The 13473-nt window shown below is 41.7% G+C and overlaps 2 protein-coding genes across 2 annotated transcripts; both read left to right on the forward strand.

Moving 5' to 3' along the window:
- Positions 1-58: 58 nt before the first annotated feature.
- On the forward strand, positions 59-3035 carry DL89DRAFT_269215 (uncharacterized protein). The gene is made up of 9 exons (XM_040888201.1): positions 59-136; positions 224-628; positions 660-1109; positions 1130-1169; positions 1322-1487; positions 1650-1814; positions 1843-2082; positions 2123-2299; positions 2343-3035. Exons 1-9 carry the CDS (start codon positions 107-109, stop codon positions 2992-2994), a joined length of 2325 nt encoding a protein of 774 aa, XP_040741270.1. The 5' UTR covers positions 59-106; the 3' UTR covers positions 2995-3035.
- Positions 3036-3375: 340 nt separating this feature from the next.
- Positions 3376-3570, forward strand: DL89DRAFT_225713 (copper-fist-domain-containing protein; the record flags this gene model as incomplete). Its single annotated transcript, XM_040884771.1, has 1 exon — positions 3376-3570. A coding segment is annotated over one exon (195 nt), but the record flags the coding sequence as incomplete, so codon positions are not given.
- Positions 3571-13473: the final 9903 nt, after the last annotated feature.

Raw genomic sequence — 13473 nt, forward strand, 5'->3', positions numbered from 1 at the left:
GAGAAAGAAAAAAATAGCGTTTTTTCCAGGCCGCCTGTGTTTTGCTTTCTCGCTTCCACTAACCACAGCTGCACTCGCATACATTCACAACAAGTAAACAACATTCATGGCCATGGCGACAAAGTTCAAGTACAATGTAAGCACACATTCTCCGCACTTGCTGGGCACACGGGCTCCAGCGGAACACGGCGCCGCTAAGACCACTATTTTCATTGATGTTTAGCTCGAGGCGCTGGAGTGGGATAGCGAGCACAAGCGCAACAAGGAGGGCGTGTACTGCTACTGTGGGCTGGACTACACCATCGGCGACCCGATGCTTCAGTGCAGCCAATGCATGCAGCTGTTCCACTGGGACTGCGTGTCGTGCCTGAAGACGAAGCCGCTGTTTGGCGACAGCTTTTATACGTTCACATGCAGCGTCTGCAACAGCGGCAAGGAGGAGTACGAGCGCGACACGCTGAGCTGGGTGCAGGTAATCTACATCGTGCTCTACCACTTGATCCACGCACAGCCAGACAAAAAGTACTTTAGGTGGCGGGAGAACATCTGCGCCACCATCAACGAGAACTGGGACGCGCTGATGCCGGGGAAAGGCGAAGACTGCCACATGGCACAACACGGTCGCCGGGTGCCTGTCAACACACAATCTGCTGTTCAAGTCGGGCTTCGACGACACGCAGCAGCCGGGCAACTGGACATTGCAGGATGTGGTTGCGCCCTCGATGGCCAAGTTCAAGGGCCCGACAAAAAAGGCTGACTCGTCGGGCCGGGCGCCACGGAATGTCCACAGAGGCGATTCAAAGAAGGTGTCGCGGAAACGCAGTCACGACGACACGGTGCCGAATTCGGAGGCAGAGAAGGAGATCCTGGAAGTTCTCAACGAGGGCAGGAAGCGTAGCAATGCGCGCCACCGCGTGTCATTCAGCGACGACGACTCAGAGGACGAGCACCGGCAGCGCAAGGCCAGGGCAAAGCGCTCCCGGCCCACGCTCAAGTCTCTGGATGCCGACATGGATCTGCTGCAGAGCTTTGAGCTGTTCACAAAGATGGAGAAGGAGCGGACTTCGGGCGGCGCCGACAAGTCAGAGGAGATCGAGTCAAATGCCTCGGTTCGCGACTGCGACAGGAGTCCAAGGACGGAGGAGTGGTGGATGCTGGTGATGGCCTTGGTAAGCATGAGTTCAACGAGACCCCTACGACTACAGTGGCAGTTGCGGAGGATCGGTGAATAGGCAGACTATGTCCACTGGTGCCTTTTGCCATTCATCTATATATACTTTCTGTTCAGCTCAATATACCAACTTTCTTTATTACCGTGTAGATGCTGACTCCGGATCAGAACTCAGCTCACTGGACTCTTGGTCGACCGGCTCGGCGATGGGGGATATCACACTGTCCAGCGGCAGCGAGGACGACGAAGAGAGCGAAGTGAAAATGGAAAAGGGAGGCACCAAAGGCAATACGCAATCATTGCTACAAGCAAAGGAGTCTGAGCCTGTGCCGCCAAACAACCCCAAAGGACATTGAGGGGCCCACAGCGACCAAACTGGCTTCGGACCAGGACCTGGCCCAGGGATGATGATGGGCCCAGAGAGCTGAGGCTGGTCCCAGCCGCCGCTCCACCAGCTGAATCCTCGGCCCTGGTACAGTTGTCACAGATCAGAGAGATCCCCACTGACGACGAAGGACGAGGAGCAAAACATTCCACCTTCCCACACGAGCACAGATGGTGAAGACGATGACGACAACCACGACCACGACGATGACGAAACTGCTATCCACGAGGACGATTCCAAACCCGACGATTCGCATCTGTCTCTCGGCTGGACTTCACTCGTCCAGCACCGTGCCCAACCCGCTCTTTGATCCGCCATCGGCAGCTGCCAGCAAGCTAGGGATAATGAAGGAGCGCGCAGAATGGGATCTGTGCTCGCGCCTGGATGCAAGCAAAGTGCCACTGAATATGTCGGCACGGCGACTGCGACGCCGCTTGCATATGCGTCGGTCAAAGCGCGTCCTCGGCCAGCGCGTATTTAATATCGACGCTATGGTGGCAAAGTACATGGCCAAGACGCAAGAGCCGTGTCGTAATGGGCGGGAGATTGATTACAAGGCAGCACAGGCTGCTGCGTGAAGACGCTGCCAGCGACTCGAGCGATGACGACAGTGACCACGATGGTGGTCCCGGTGGGCGTGCAACAGCCTCGTCACACCAGCAGAGTGGCGACTCCAGCTCGTTGCAAAAGTACTCTGACACCGCTGATTTCGAACCGCTCACAGCGACACCGTACATCAACTCGTTTGCATCACCGCCTGCTGGGCCGCGCCGTGATGGACGACAGCCTGACGACGTCGGCAACTACCATCAGCCCCTTCCATGGCCGATTCCTTCGCCCCTATATCTGGCGTGATTTCATCGACGTGTCTAAGCCAGAAACAAGCAAGAGACGCCTGGGATCCCGTTCCAGTCTTGCTGCGCTGCATGTGCATCGCTCAATCAAGGCAAGAGCACACCCGCTGTTCGCCAAGCTGCATCTCCATCCCATTGATCTCCACGACTGCGAACCTATTGACTACGTGTTCCTTCAACGCGAGCACCTGCCACAGGTGAATGCGCTACTGTGCCGCACCTTCTGGCCCGGTGTTGACATGAGCGATGCTCTGACGTATCCAGAGTTCAGTGTTGTTGCCCTGTACAAGCGTACTGTGGTGGGTTGTGCGTTCCTGACGCCCGAGGCCTATCTCACGTACATTGCAGTAGCTGCGGGGTGGGAGGGCGCCGGCATTGCGACCTTTATGATCCACCACCTGACCCAGACCATGCCAACCAAAGATATCACGCTGCATGTGTCGGCGACTAACCTGGCAATGCTGCTCTACCAGCGGTTTGGGTTCAAGCCCGAGCGCTTTGCTGTGGACTTCTACAAGTCATACCTTCCCAGGGACAGCAGGCAGTGCCCGAATGCCTTCTTTATGCGGCTACGCCGTTACTAGCTTTTCAGCACCTCATCTTCCCAAACATAGATACGTTTCCTGTAACTGCCCGAATGGCTATCGAACTGGAGCGGAACGACGAGTCAGCGAGTACCCCATCGTTTACATCGCTATTCCTCGGCCCCACACGAGCCTGCGCAGTGAGAGACAATATACGCTCACGGGTACAAGTCGACACCGCCCGGTTCCCCGCAATACCGCCATTCACACAATGCGCAGCTCACGTGCGGCCGCAGCAATTGGACGCAGGCGCCAGCTGCTGCCTGCTGCAAACCTTCCTTTCTCCCACCATTTTTTCGTGCCTTGCTGCTCCCTTGCTGCTTAATAATAGCTGTCTTGCCTGTATATTTACACTCTTTTCGCTAGCCTCTTCATATACCAATGATTCTGATTGAAGGCAAGAAGTATGCGTGCCAGGCATGCATTCGCGGACACAGAGCGTCGTCCTGCAACCACACGAGCCGGGAGCTGATAGAAATTCGGCCCAAAGGCCGGCCGGTCTCGCAGTGTGAGCGCTGCCGGCTCATGCGCAAAACACACAAGGCGCATGTCAAATGCGAGTGCATGGACAAAGACACCAAGCCAGCGGTAGCCAAGCGCAAGAGCCGCAAGCTCAACATCGAGGAGCTGCCACGCAGCCGCATCAGCTCGATCGAGAACCTGCTGAACCCGTGTGCTTGCACTGAAGAAAAGTTTTGCGCCTGCTGCCGCCCCATGTTCTCTGCGTACCTGAATAAGAACTATCCGGCCCAGATCGTCGAGGAGACTGCCAAGTCGTTCAGTGCCAACCTGATGGCGCCTCAGGGCTTGACCCAAACGCTAGACAGCGAGGACGATGGGCTGCCCGCCTGCCCAAGTGGACCTGCGGCGCCATGCTGTAAGATTCCCCCCTTGGCTGCGCACAGGGAACACGAAAAGCAGATGGCCCGTGCAAAAGACCAGCTACCGTTTGCCAGTACGCCAGCACCGAATTCTATTGACGCTCATAGTGGCCAGGATATACGGCCTCTATCGCGCCCACCAGCCACTACCTCTGTTCCTAATGGCGATTCCGCGCAACGCATGCTCGAGGTGTCCTCAGGGCCCTCAGTTCCAACGCAGAATGGTGAGAAGCCTGATTGCAAATGCGGGTGCGACTGCGGGAAGAAGCTGGAATTACTTATTCACGCGATTGAAGCCCGCATTGGCCAGCCGTTGGCCTCTTCGTCCGAGCTCAATATTCACTCTGATGATGACCCCAGCGAGTGGGTAGAGAACGTCCTGGGGCCACTGCCTCCTTCTATTCGTTCGACAGCGACTACCACCAGCAGTGACGGTTCATCCACGTCATTATCCTTGTCGTCGTCTTCCGTAGCTGATGTTCCTGAAGTAGAGGACTCTGGATTCTCAGCAGGAGTCATTCCTCCATTGCCCACGACTGCCATTAGCAGCTCGTGCTGTACAGTCAAGGCCGACCCCACCCCTCGTGCCCCAAGCGCACCCAAGTCTTCGTGCTGTAGCAGCCAGCCAACAGGGAATCCGCCCGCGCAAATAACACAAGTTCAAGCTGTAGCCACCGACTCGTGCTGCTCAAGCACCTCCCTCCCAGTCCTACCGCAGCAAGAAACCATCGTGGAGCAGGACTCTTGCTGTGAGCCAACCTCGAGCACCGATAAGCTGTCGGGGCAAGCAGCTTCATCATGCTGTGGCGGCAGCAAAAACGGTGGCGAGAAAGAAAAGTGCAGCTGCTGTAGCAAAAAGCGCAAACGAGGGTGGCAGCCAGGTGATCCACAAAACCCTATGATTGATGATGACGGTGCTTTAGCTTGTAGCTGTGGATGCTACAAACCATTCGAAGAATGTACCAACTGCTTCGAGGACCTTTGTGAGTCGGTGCTATTGAAACCTAACTAATTTCTTATAATACATTGAGTATCTTAATGGAGCCATAAAATTTTCAACTTTTACTTACTTTATCTTCATAATCAGATAACGTGGCTACTTCTATTCATTATATGCTCAATGGGGCTTAGCATAGTATAACTATATGCAGTCAAAAGTTTGCTAAGCATTGTACTTTGTATGATATCGAAGTAATAGTAAAAAAGTAGAAAAATTTAAGTGGCAAAAATTTGACTCACTTTGACTTCATAGTGCTATTTCTATACCTTATCATTGTTTGAATGATGTGAAATCTCTGCCCATAACTCTGCTGCACTCCCTCTTCTACATAAATATCTCATTCACAACGTTGCTCAACTACGCATGGTACTATCATGTATTCAATATGAGATGAAAAAATATGAAGGAAATGATCAACGCTTCAGCACTGCCCTCACTCTTATAGGTGTTGAATGCATGATTGATATTCACATGACTAGTATTCAACGCTGAAGAGATATGAGATTGATAACTACTTCACTGAAGGAGTAATCAACTATAAATGATGTGCAACTACACTTATGCTCTCCTTTGAAGCAATGTATTTCTATGATATGGAGGCCATTCACAAATATAAAAGTTTAAAGAAACTAAATATCTATTATCAGAATAACCAATTAACAAATAAGAAATCAACTACTAGCAATAGATAAATATTTTAAAATACAGAATATTTAGCAGTGGCCAAAAAGATTCTAGCAACTATATTAGTAAATAAACAAAGATGCCAAATATGGTGCTTCTCCAAAACCCCCTTCGGCATCCTGAAAAATTTCAGTTGATACACAATTAATATGCTTCTACTGAGATAGAGGCTGGGTCACAAGAAATCAACTGAAATTTTTCAGGATGCTGAAGGGGGTTTCGGAGAAGCACCATATTTGGCATCTGAACAAAAAAATAATAAAAATATTAATAATTATTAAATAGCTAACCAATTCTGACTGATCTCCTTATAGAATTAGACTTAATCAAAAGCTTCCATTTTAAAACATCATGTTCAAGTCATCAAGTTGTTATCATCCTATTTATAACTATTTTTCTAATACCAAGCAATCATATATATCATCAATTTTAAAAAGAATCAAACTATGCCATTTTAAAAAATCATAATAAATTCATCAAGTAGTTAGAACCCCATCTGTAATAAATAGATATGCACCAAGCAATCATATATACAATCATTTTTAGAAAGAATCAAACTGTGCCATTTTAAAACATCAAATTCAAGTCATCAAGTCATTAGTACTCCATCTGTAATTAATCAATATGCACCAAGCAATCATATGTGTCATCAATTTTAGATTGAAGGAATCGATTTTGAATTTCAATAATAGATGCTTCTAACTCTGCTTTTTGGGGCAAAGTATGTATTGGTTCCACTTGTGTTGACTTATCATGTGTATCAGGGTAATCAAAGTTACTCATAACCCAGAGTGAGTGATGATGATCAATATGCACATCACTGTTTGCTAGTAACTTCTTCATATTATAGAGTAAGCAGCATAACTTCATTTGCACATTGTAAACATTCCTATTCTTTACTCTAACAATCTCCCTGTTTGACAGCCTTTTGAATGTATCGCCTAGTTCTCCAAATGTATTTTCTACCATTGAACAGAATGATCCAAGATGGGAATTATATTCAGCTTCTGTTTCTGATAAGCTTGTTCCTCTCTGCTTTCTTACTGGTAAACAAAAGTTGTGCAGTCCAAAAGTATCCTGCTCTTCTTCCTCAGTCATCTCTTCCAAAATACTTTGTGGATAGCCACCATCAAGCACAATGCAATCAATAGGTGATATGTTCTTCAGCAGCCCCATGTTCTTAATCATTCTTGAGTCTGGGTGATCTCTACAGTCTTCAGTTGGTGAAACAAGTAGAACCATTCCATTCACATCAATGCATACTTGTGTGCGATATCCTGATTTTTTCAATTTGAATGAATAGAGATCTGGTTTGTATGCTCCATTGTGTAGTGCTCTTGAGTCATGGCCATCTAACAATAGTGTTACATGTTTAAACCCTTGAGGATTCTGCATCTTTGCTGCAAAGACTCGTAGTTCTGGAGTTGAAAACATTGTTTGCAGATAGTATGTTAGTTTCTTGTTCAAATCTTTCATTTCAGAAATATAGAACATATTGTGAATAGCTTGATAGCTGCTTCTTGGAATGAATCTTTCCATTTCATTGATTGACAATCCTTCTACAAGTTGGTATATGATGAGCAATCCTTTCTCTACATTTCTGTAAGGACATGGATAATGAGTGCAACCAAACAAAACATTCAGAAAGAAGAAAACAGGAATCATCACTAGATGTTTAAGAAGTGTATCTTTTATAAGCTTAATTTCTCTTACTTCACGAACTTCACTTCTGTGATATTTTGCTTGCTTTAAAATTACCCAGTCATCATTCAGAAATTTCCACTTGTTTGTGTAGAGCTTATAAAACTCCCTTTCTCTGAGTTCTTGTAATTGATGATTCATCATTGTGAGGCACTCATAAATTTAAAAGTTGTCATTTATTGCAATGGGCCCATTCTACACTTTCTTCACTGGGGGTCATTCTTGGACATATAAATTTTAGTTATTTGCAATTTAGTTAGATAGATATTTGAATAATCGTTTTCAGAACTATTTTTAGCTACTAATTATTTTTTCATAGATATTATTAGTTATTGTGTCCAGAAAGTTTTTGCGTGTAAAATTGATTTTAAAAATACAAATATTTTTTTTGCCATTTCACCCAAACCGCCATCGGCATCTTGGAAAAGTTTCAGTGAACATAATTTCAACCAGAAAGAAAAACCTTTGCATTTTTGGGGTTAATTATCATTGGGCAACAAAAGTCAATATCTCAATAGATGTGGCTAAGCAACCACAAGGAAATTATGTTCACTGAAACTTTTCCAAGATGCCGATAGCGGTTTGGGTGAAATGGCAAAAAAAATATTTGTATTTTTAAAATCTATTATACACGCAAAAACATTCTGGACACAATAACTAATAATAACTATAAAAAAATAATTAGTAGCTAAAAATAGTTCAGAAAACAATTATTCAAATACCTATCTAAAAAATTGTAATTTACTAAAATTTACAAGTCCAGGAATGACCCCCTTCCAAAGTGAACTAAGAGCATTACTATCAAGAGTGTTATTAGAAAGAAGAAATATGCCTGATGTTGCTGATGCTAGGTATACTGCTAGAGGTGTAGAGCAACTTGGATTTGAGCATTCTTCTGAAATATTTGTTGACTCATTCATTGTTGAGGTTGTTATTGAGAAATGCAGCGAATCAGATATAAAGGTAAAGCAGAAGTCAGCTAGTGTTAGATTGCATAAAGTATTTGGTGAAGGTTTTGGTTATAAGTATGTTAGAAGCAAGATTAGTGAGCAATATGGACCAGTTGCTATTTACAAAGTATCTACACCAAACATTGCAATTGCTAGTTCTTTGTTAACAGTGAAGTTTGCTGCTATGGCTGATCACAAAATATATCTACAGAATTATGACATCACAATGGATTGTAAGAATGTGTCATCTAGAAATATTATATATAAATACCTTTTAGAAAGAGGAGTTGAAAAGAAAGATATTGTTGATGATTTACGCAAGTCTGGTTCTAACTGTATTAGCTGGTTTACAAAGAAAGGAGATGTTAAAGTTAAGAACAAAATTTACAACAAGTTTATTCAGCTTCTTGAGAGTGGTGAAGTTCGTAATCCTCTTAGTTCTAAACTTTCTGAATTTATAATGCCAACTTTACACAACTTTGGAGAAACATTGTATGCTTGCAGAAACTCTGGTTTGACTAGGATAGAACTAACTGTACATTCTTCTCAGATGCAAACAGTTGAATGGAATAGCAACTTGCTTCATAACACAGTTCAGTTCATGAATGAATGCAGAACATTTGCAACTTCTTATGAAAAGCAGTGGATGGCACTTGTTGATAAAGTTAGTAGTTGTTATACAGTTTGTATTTATGTGAGACAACAGCATACTCTAGCATATTGTCATTGGTTTAACTCTATCACATCAAAGAAGCAAGGAATTATTAAGAAGCTAAACAAGAATGATGATCCAATGGTAGTTGTTGCTAATCTCTCATTCAACAATAGACCTACACTTTATCAAATATATGATTCACTTGAGAGTGGTCTTGAAACAGAAAAAGTTCTTAGAAGAGTTGATGAGAATATAACTATTGTTCCAAGTCAGAGAAACTCCTTCTGGTCAACTTATCCTACAACTAAGCAGTATCACACTTTTGAAGAGATGGGATTAGTTAACTACAAAGGAATACATATTGGTTGGATAGACAGCAAGCAAGCAAAGAGTAAGATATGTCTATCAGAAATGTCAGAGGTTGAATATTCTACAGATGAGGAAAACATCAATGCATTAACAACAGCAATAGACAATATTGCACTTGATGAAACTAGCCATATATTTATCAAAGAGAATACAGATCTGAAACCTTCATTATATAGAGTTGCTTACAATGTTCTTCAGTTAGGTGATGAATTTACAGTTACACATTATGCACTCCATACTTTTAGAGGACACTCATACTTCTATGTTGATATTCATATTAAAGGGAGAGATAAACAGCCAACTCTTATTAAGACACCAGCTGACAGTTCTATTGGAAAAGCAATTTCTCAACAGTTAGGTGAATCAAAGCAACAATATATCTGAGAGTTGTAAGTGTAGGGTATAGAACAATCACAGTTGAGTAGCAGCCATTTTAAAACATAGTATAAGCAACCATTCTCTCCATATCTCTATGGAAAGTATGACAAACATCATACACATGTTCAACCCTTACCTCACAATCAGTAGCAATATGTTGGATCCAATTATGCACTTGTATTGCTAGGTCATCACTCATATCAAAGTCATGAATAAGTAGCAGAGTAAGCATATCTCTTTCTTCCTCACACATCTCAGCTAAGTGTTGCTTGAAGAAGTTCTGGAATGATCCCATTTTCTAAAATTGATAAAAGTTGAAATTTTTAATTATGACTACCTCACACTGATGGACAATCAATTACAAGAATTAAGAGAGAAGGAGTGGAATGTGCTCTACACAACAAAGTGGAGATTTCTTGATGAAGACTGGTTAGTACATAAACAACAGAAGTACTATAGGAGTGAAGCTCATGAAGTGAAAGAAATAAAACTAATCAAAGATACACTTGTGAAGCAACTTGGAATGATCCCTGTGTTCTTCTTCCTAAATGTTCTATTTGGTGGAAAGCAGTATCCATGTCCATACAGAAATGTTGAGAAAGGACTCTTGATTTTGTACCAGTTAGTTGCTGGGCTATCAATCAATGAGATGGAGAGGTTTATTCCTAAGAGCAGCTATCAGGTAATTCATAACATGTTCTATCTCTCAGAGTTAAGTGAGTTGAACAAGAAGCTTTCACACTACTTGCACACATTGTTCTCTACTCCAGAACTAAGAGTGATCTCAGCAAAGATCCAGAATCCACAAGGGTTTAAGCATATTACTCTTATGCTAGATGGCCATGACTCACGAGCACTACATAATGGTGCATACAAACCAAATCTTTATTCCTTCAAGTTGAAGAAGTCAGGATATAGAACACAAGTTTGCATTGATTTGAATGGAATGGTTGTCCTTGTTTCACCAACTGAGGAATGTAAAGACCACCCAGATTCTAAGATGATTAAGAACATGTCACTATTGAAATACATCTCTCCAGTAGATTGTGTTGTTTTAGATGGTGGTTATCCTCAAAGTATTCTGGAGGAGTTAACAGAAGCAGAAGAGAATGAGAATTTTGGAATGCATAACTTTTGCTTACCAGTTAGAAAGCCAAGAGGAACCAACTTAAGTGAGGCAGAGTTAGAATATAATAGCAAACTTGGGTCATTTAGATCAATGGTTGAGAGCACATTTGGAGAACTAGGTAACACATTTAAGAGACTTTCAAATAGAGAAGTTGTGAGAATTAGAAACACAACTATGTATAATGTGCAGTTTAAACTCTGTTGCTTACTCTACAATATGAAGAAGATCCTAGCAGCTAGTAAAGTTCCTGTTGAACATCACCACACACTTTGGGTTCTATCTAACTTTGACTATCCAAGCAACAACCAGGAGAGATCAACACATGCTGAAGTTGGAAGTAGCTTACCACAAAAAGTAGAACTAGAAGCTTCAATGAGAGAACTACAAGATAGACTTATTCAAGCTAAAATTGATGAGTCAATGAACTTCTATGTAGACATGTCATAAGCAACTTTTAAAATAGGAATTTTCAGTAAGAATTTTGCATTGATAGAAAATTCTTCAATAACGAGGTCATTCAGAGTTTGTTATCTGCACAACAACTATTTATGCATGTTGAAACTATTGGCAATTTCAATGAAATACAAATTTCACCCACACCACCATCGGCATCTTGGAAAAGTTTCAGCGAACATAATTTCCCTACGTTTGCTTAGCCACATCTATTGAGATATTGACTTTTGTTGCCCAATGATAATTAACCCCAAATATGCAAAGGTTTTTCTTTCTGGTTGAAATTATGTTCACTGAAACTTTTCCAAGATGCCGATGGCAGTTTGGGTGAAATAGCAAAAAAAATATTTGTATTTTTAAAATCAATTATATGCACAAAAACATTCTGGACACAATAACAAATAATAACTATGAAAAAATATTTAGTAGCAATAAATAGTTCTGAAAATGATTATTCAAATATCTATCTAACAAAATTGTAATTTACTAAAATGTACAAGTCTAGGAATGACCCCATTGTGAATCATATAGATATCTAGATAGTAGAATAGCAACCCTCTAAAAGTGTATAAGAAATATTGACTAACTAGGAACTCATCTCCAGCATGAAGTATATTATAAGCAACTTTGTATCTAGCTGGCCTAAGATCAGTATTTTCTCTTATGTATATGGGTTCTAGATCATCAAGTTCAATGTTGCTGATATCAGCAATAAGATCATCTATTCCTAGGTCATCAGTATCCTCACTGACACTTGAGAGAGTTGAGAGACAAACTTTCTCTCTTGCTTGTTGAGCAGGTAGCCAATCAATATGCATTCCACGATAGTTTACAAGTCCCATTTCAGCAAATGTGTGTTGTTGTCTTTCTCTTGAAGCAACAGGCCAGAAAGAATTCTTCTGACTTGGAACAATAGTGATGTTTGTGTTATCTCTTCTTAGAACAACTTCTGATTCAAGAGGACCACTACTGGTAGCATATGTAAGAAGAACAGTTGGGTGTCCATTAAATGTAAGATTGGAAACAACAGTCATCACATCCTCATTCTCTTTCAACTTTTTAGCTATTCCTTGTTTTTTCTTAGTTGTCCTATTGAACCAATGGCAGTAACCAAGAGCATGTTCTTTATGGAAGTAAATGCACAACATATTTTTGTTATAAATCTGATCAACTAGTGCCATCCATTGCTTTTCATAAGATGTTGCAAATGTCCTACAATCACTAAGAAACTCTAGTGTACTAGCAATTAAGTTTATGTTCCATTCTACTTCTTTCAACTCAGGAGAGTGAACAGTGAGCTCAAGCCTCATTAATCCTTCATTCCTACAAGTAACAAGTGTTTCACCAAATTGCTGAGAAGTTGGCATCACTAGCTCTGATAGCTTAGAAGTAAGTTGATTACGAACCTCACCACTTTCTAGAAGTTGAACAAATTTATTATACAACTTGTTCCTAATTTTTATTTCATCTTCTTCCGTAAACCAGCTAATATAGTTTGTTCCAATTTTATCTTCATCATCAAGAATATCATTGCTACTGATTCCATTACCAAGAAGAAATTCCTTAATCATAGCCCCAGAAGATATGTTTAGACAATCCATTGGAGATCAGTCAGAAATTGTAAGCTATTTAATAATTATTAATATTTTTATTATTTTCTTATTCAGATGCCAAATATGGTGCTTCTATAAAACCCCCTTCGGCATCCTGAAAAATTTCAGTTGATTTCTTGTGGCCCAGCCTCTATCTCAGTAGAAGCATATTAATTATGTATCAACTGAAATTTTTCAGGATGCCGAAGGGGGTTTTATAGAAGCACCATATTTGGCATCTGAATAAGAAAATAATAAAAATATTAATAATTAATAAATAACTTACAATTTCTGACTGATCTCCTATCTACACTGAGCGGCAAAATTGAGTCACAAAAATCAAAATCATCGAAAATCTTAATTTATTTCTCAGAACGACGTTCATTGAATATGATAAGATTAAATCATGGTGTATGTCATGCACTAATCTATTTCATGTAGTTATGTGCTTATCACTCTTGAAATAAGCGAGAAATTGACTTTTTAAAAATATAAATTTTTGACTCAATTTTGCTCACAAAATTCGTCGATTTTTTTCTCACTAACTAGCATAGACACCATAGGTTTTTTTGACTGCAGCGATACGCACAGGCATCGAGTTCACTACCCATGAATAAACGGTTTCATTTACTTACGTATATATAATTTCCTTGACCAATGCAACGTAGGTGCCAAAAACGATGAATT

The sequence above is a fragment of the Linderina pennispora genome, assembly GCF_002104995.1.
Source record: "Linderina pennispora strain ATCC 12442 chromosome Unknown DL89scaffold_12, whole genome shotgun sequence".
NCBI classification, from domain to species: Eukaryota; Fungi; Kickxellomycota; class Kickxellomycetes; order Kickxellales; family Kickxellaceae; genus Linderina; species Linderina pennispora.

Excerpts from the sequence above, each read along its gene's own strand:
- DL89DRAFT_269215 (XM_040888201.1), top strand. The coding sequence starts at position 107 with ATGGCCATGGCGACAAAGTTCAAGTACAAT. Across the intron at positions 629-659 it reads TGGCACAACACGGTCGCCGG|TCGGGCTTCGACGACACGCA; the intron begins GTGCCTGTCAAC and ends CTGCTGTTCAAG. Across the intron at positions 2,083-2,122 it reads ATGGCCAAGACGCAAGAGCC|GCTGCTGCGTGAAGACGCTG; the intron begins GTGTCGTAATGG and ends AAGGCAGCACAG.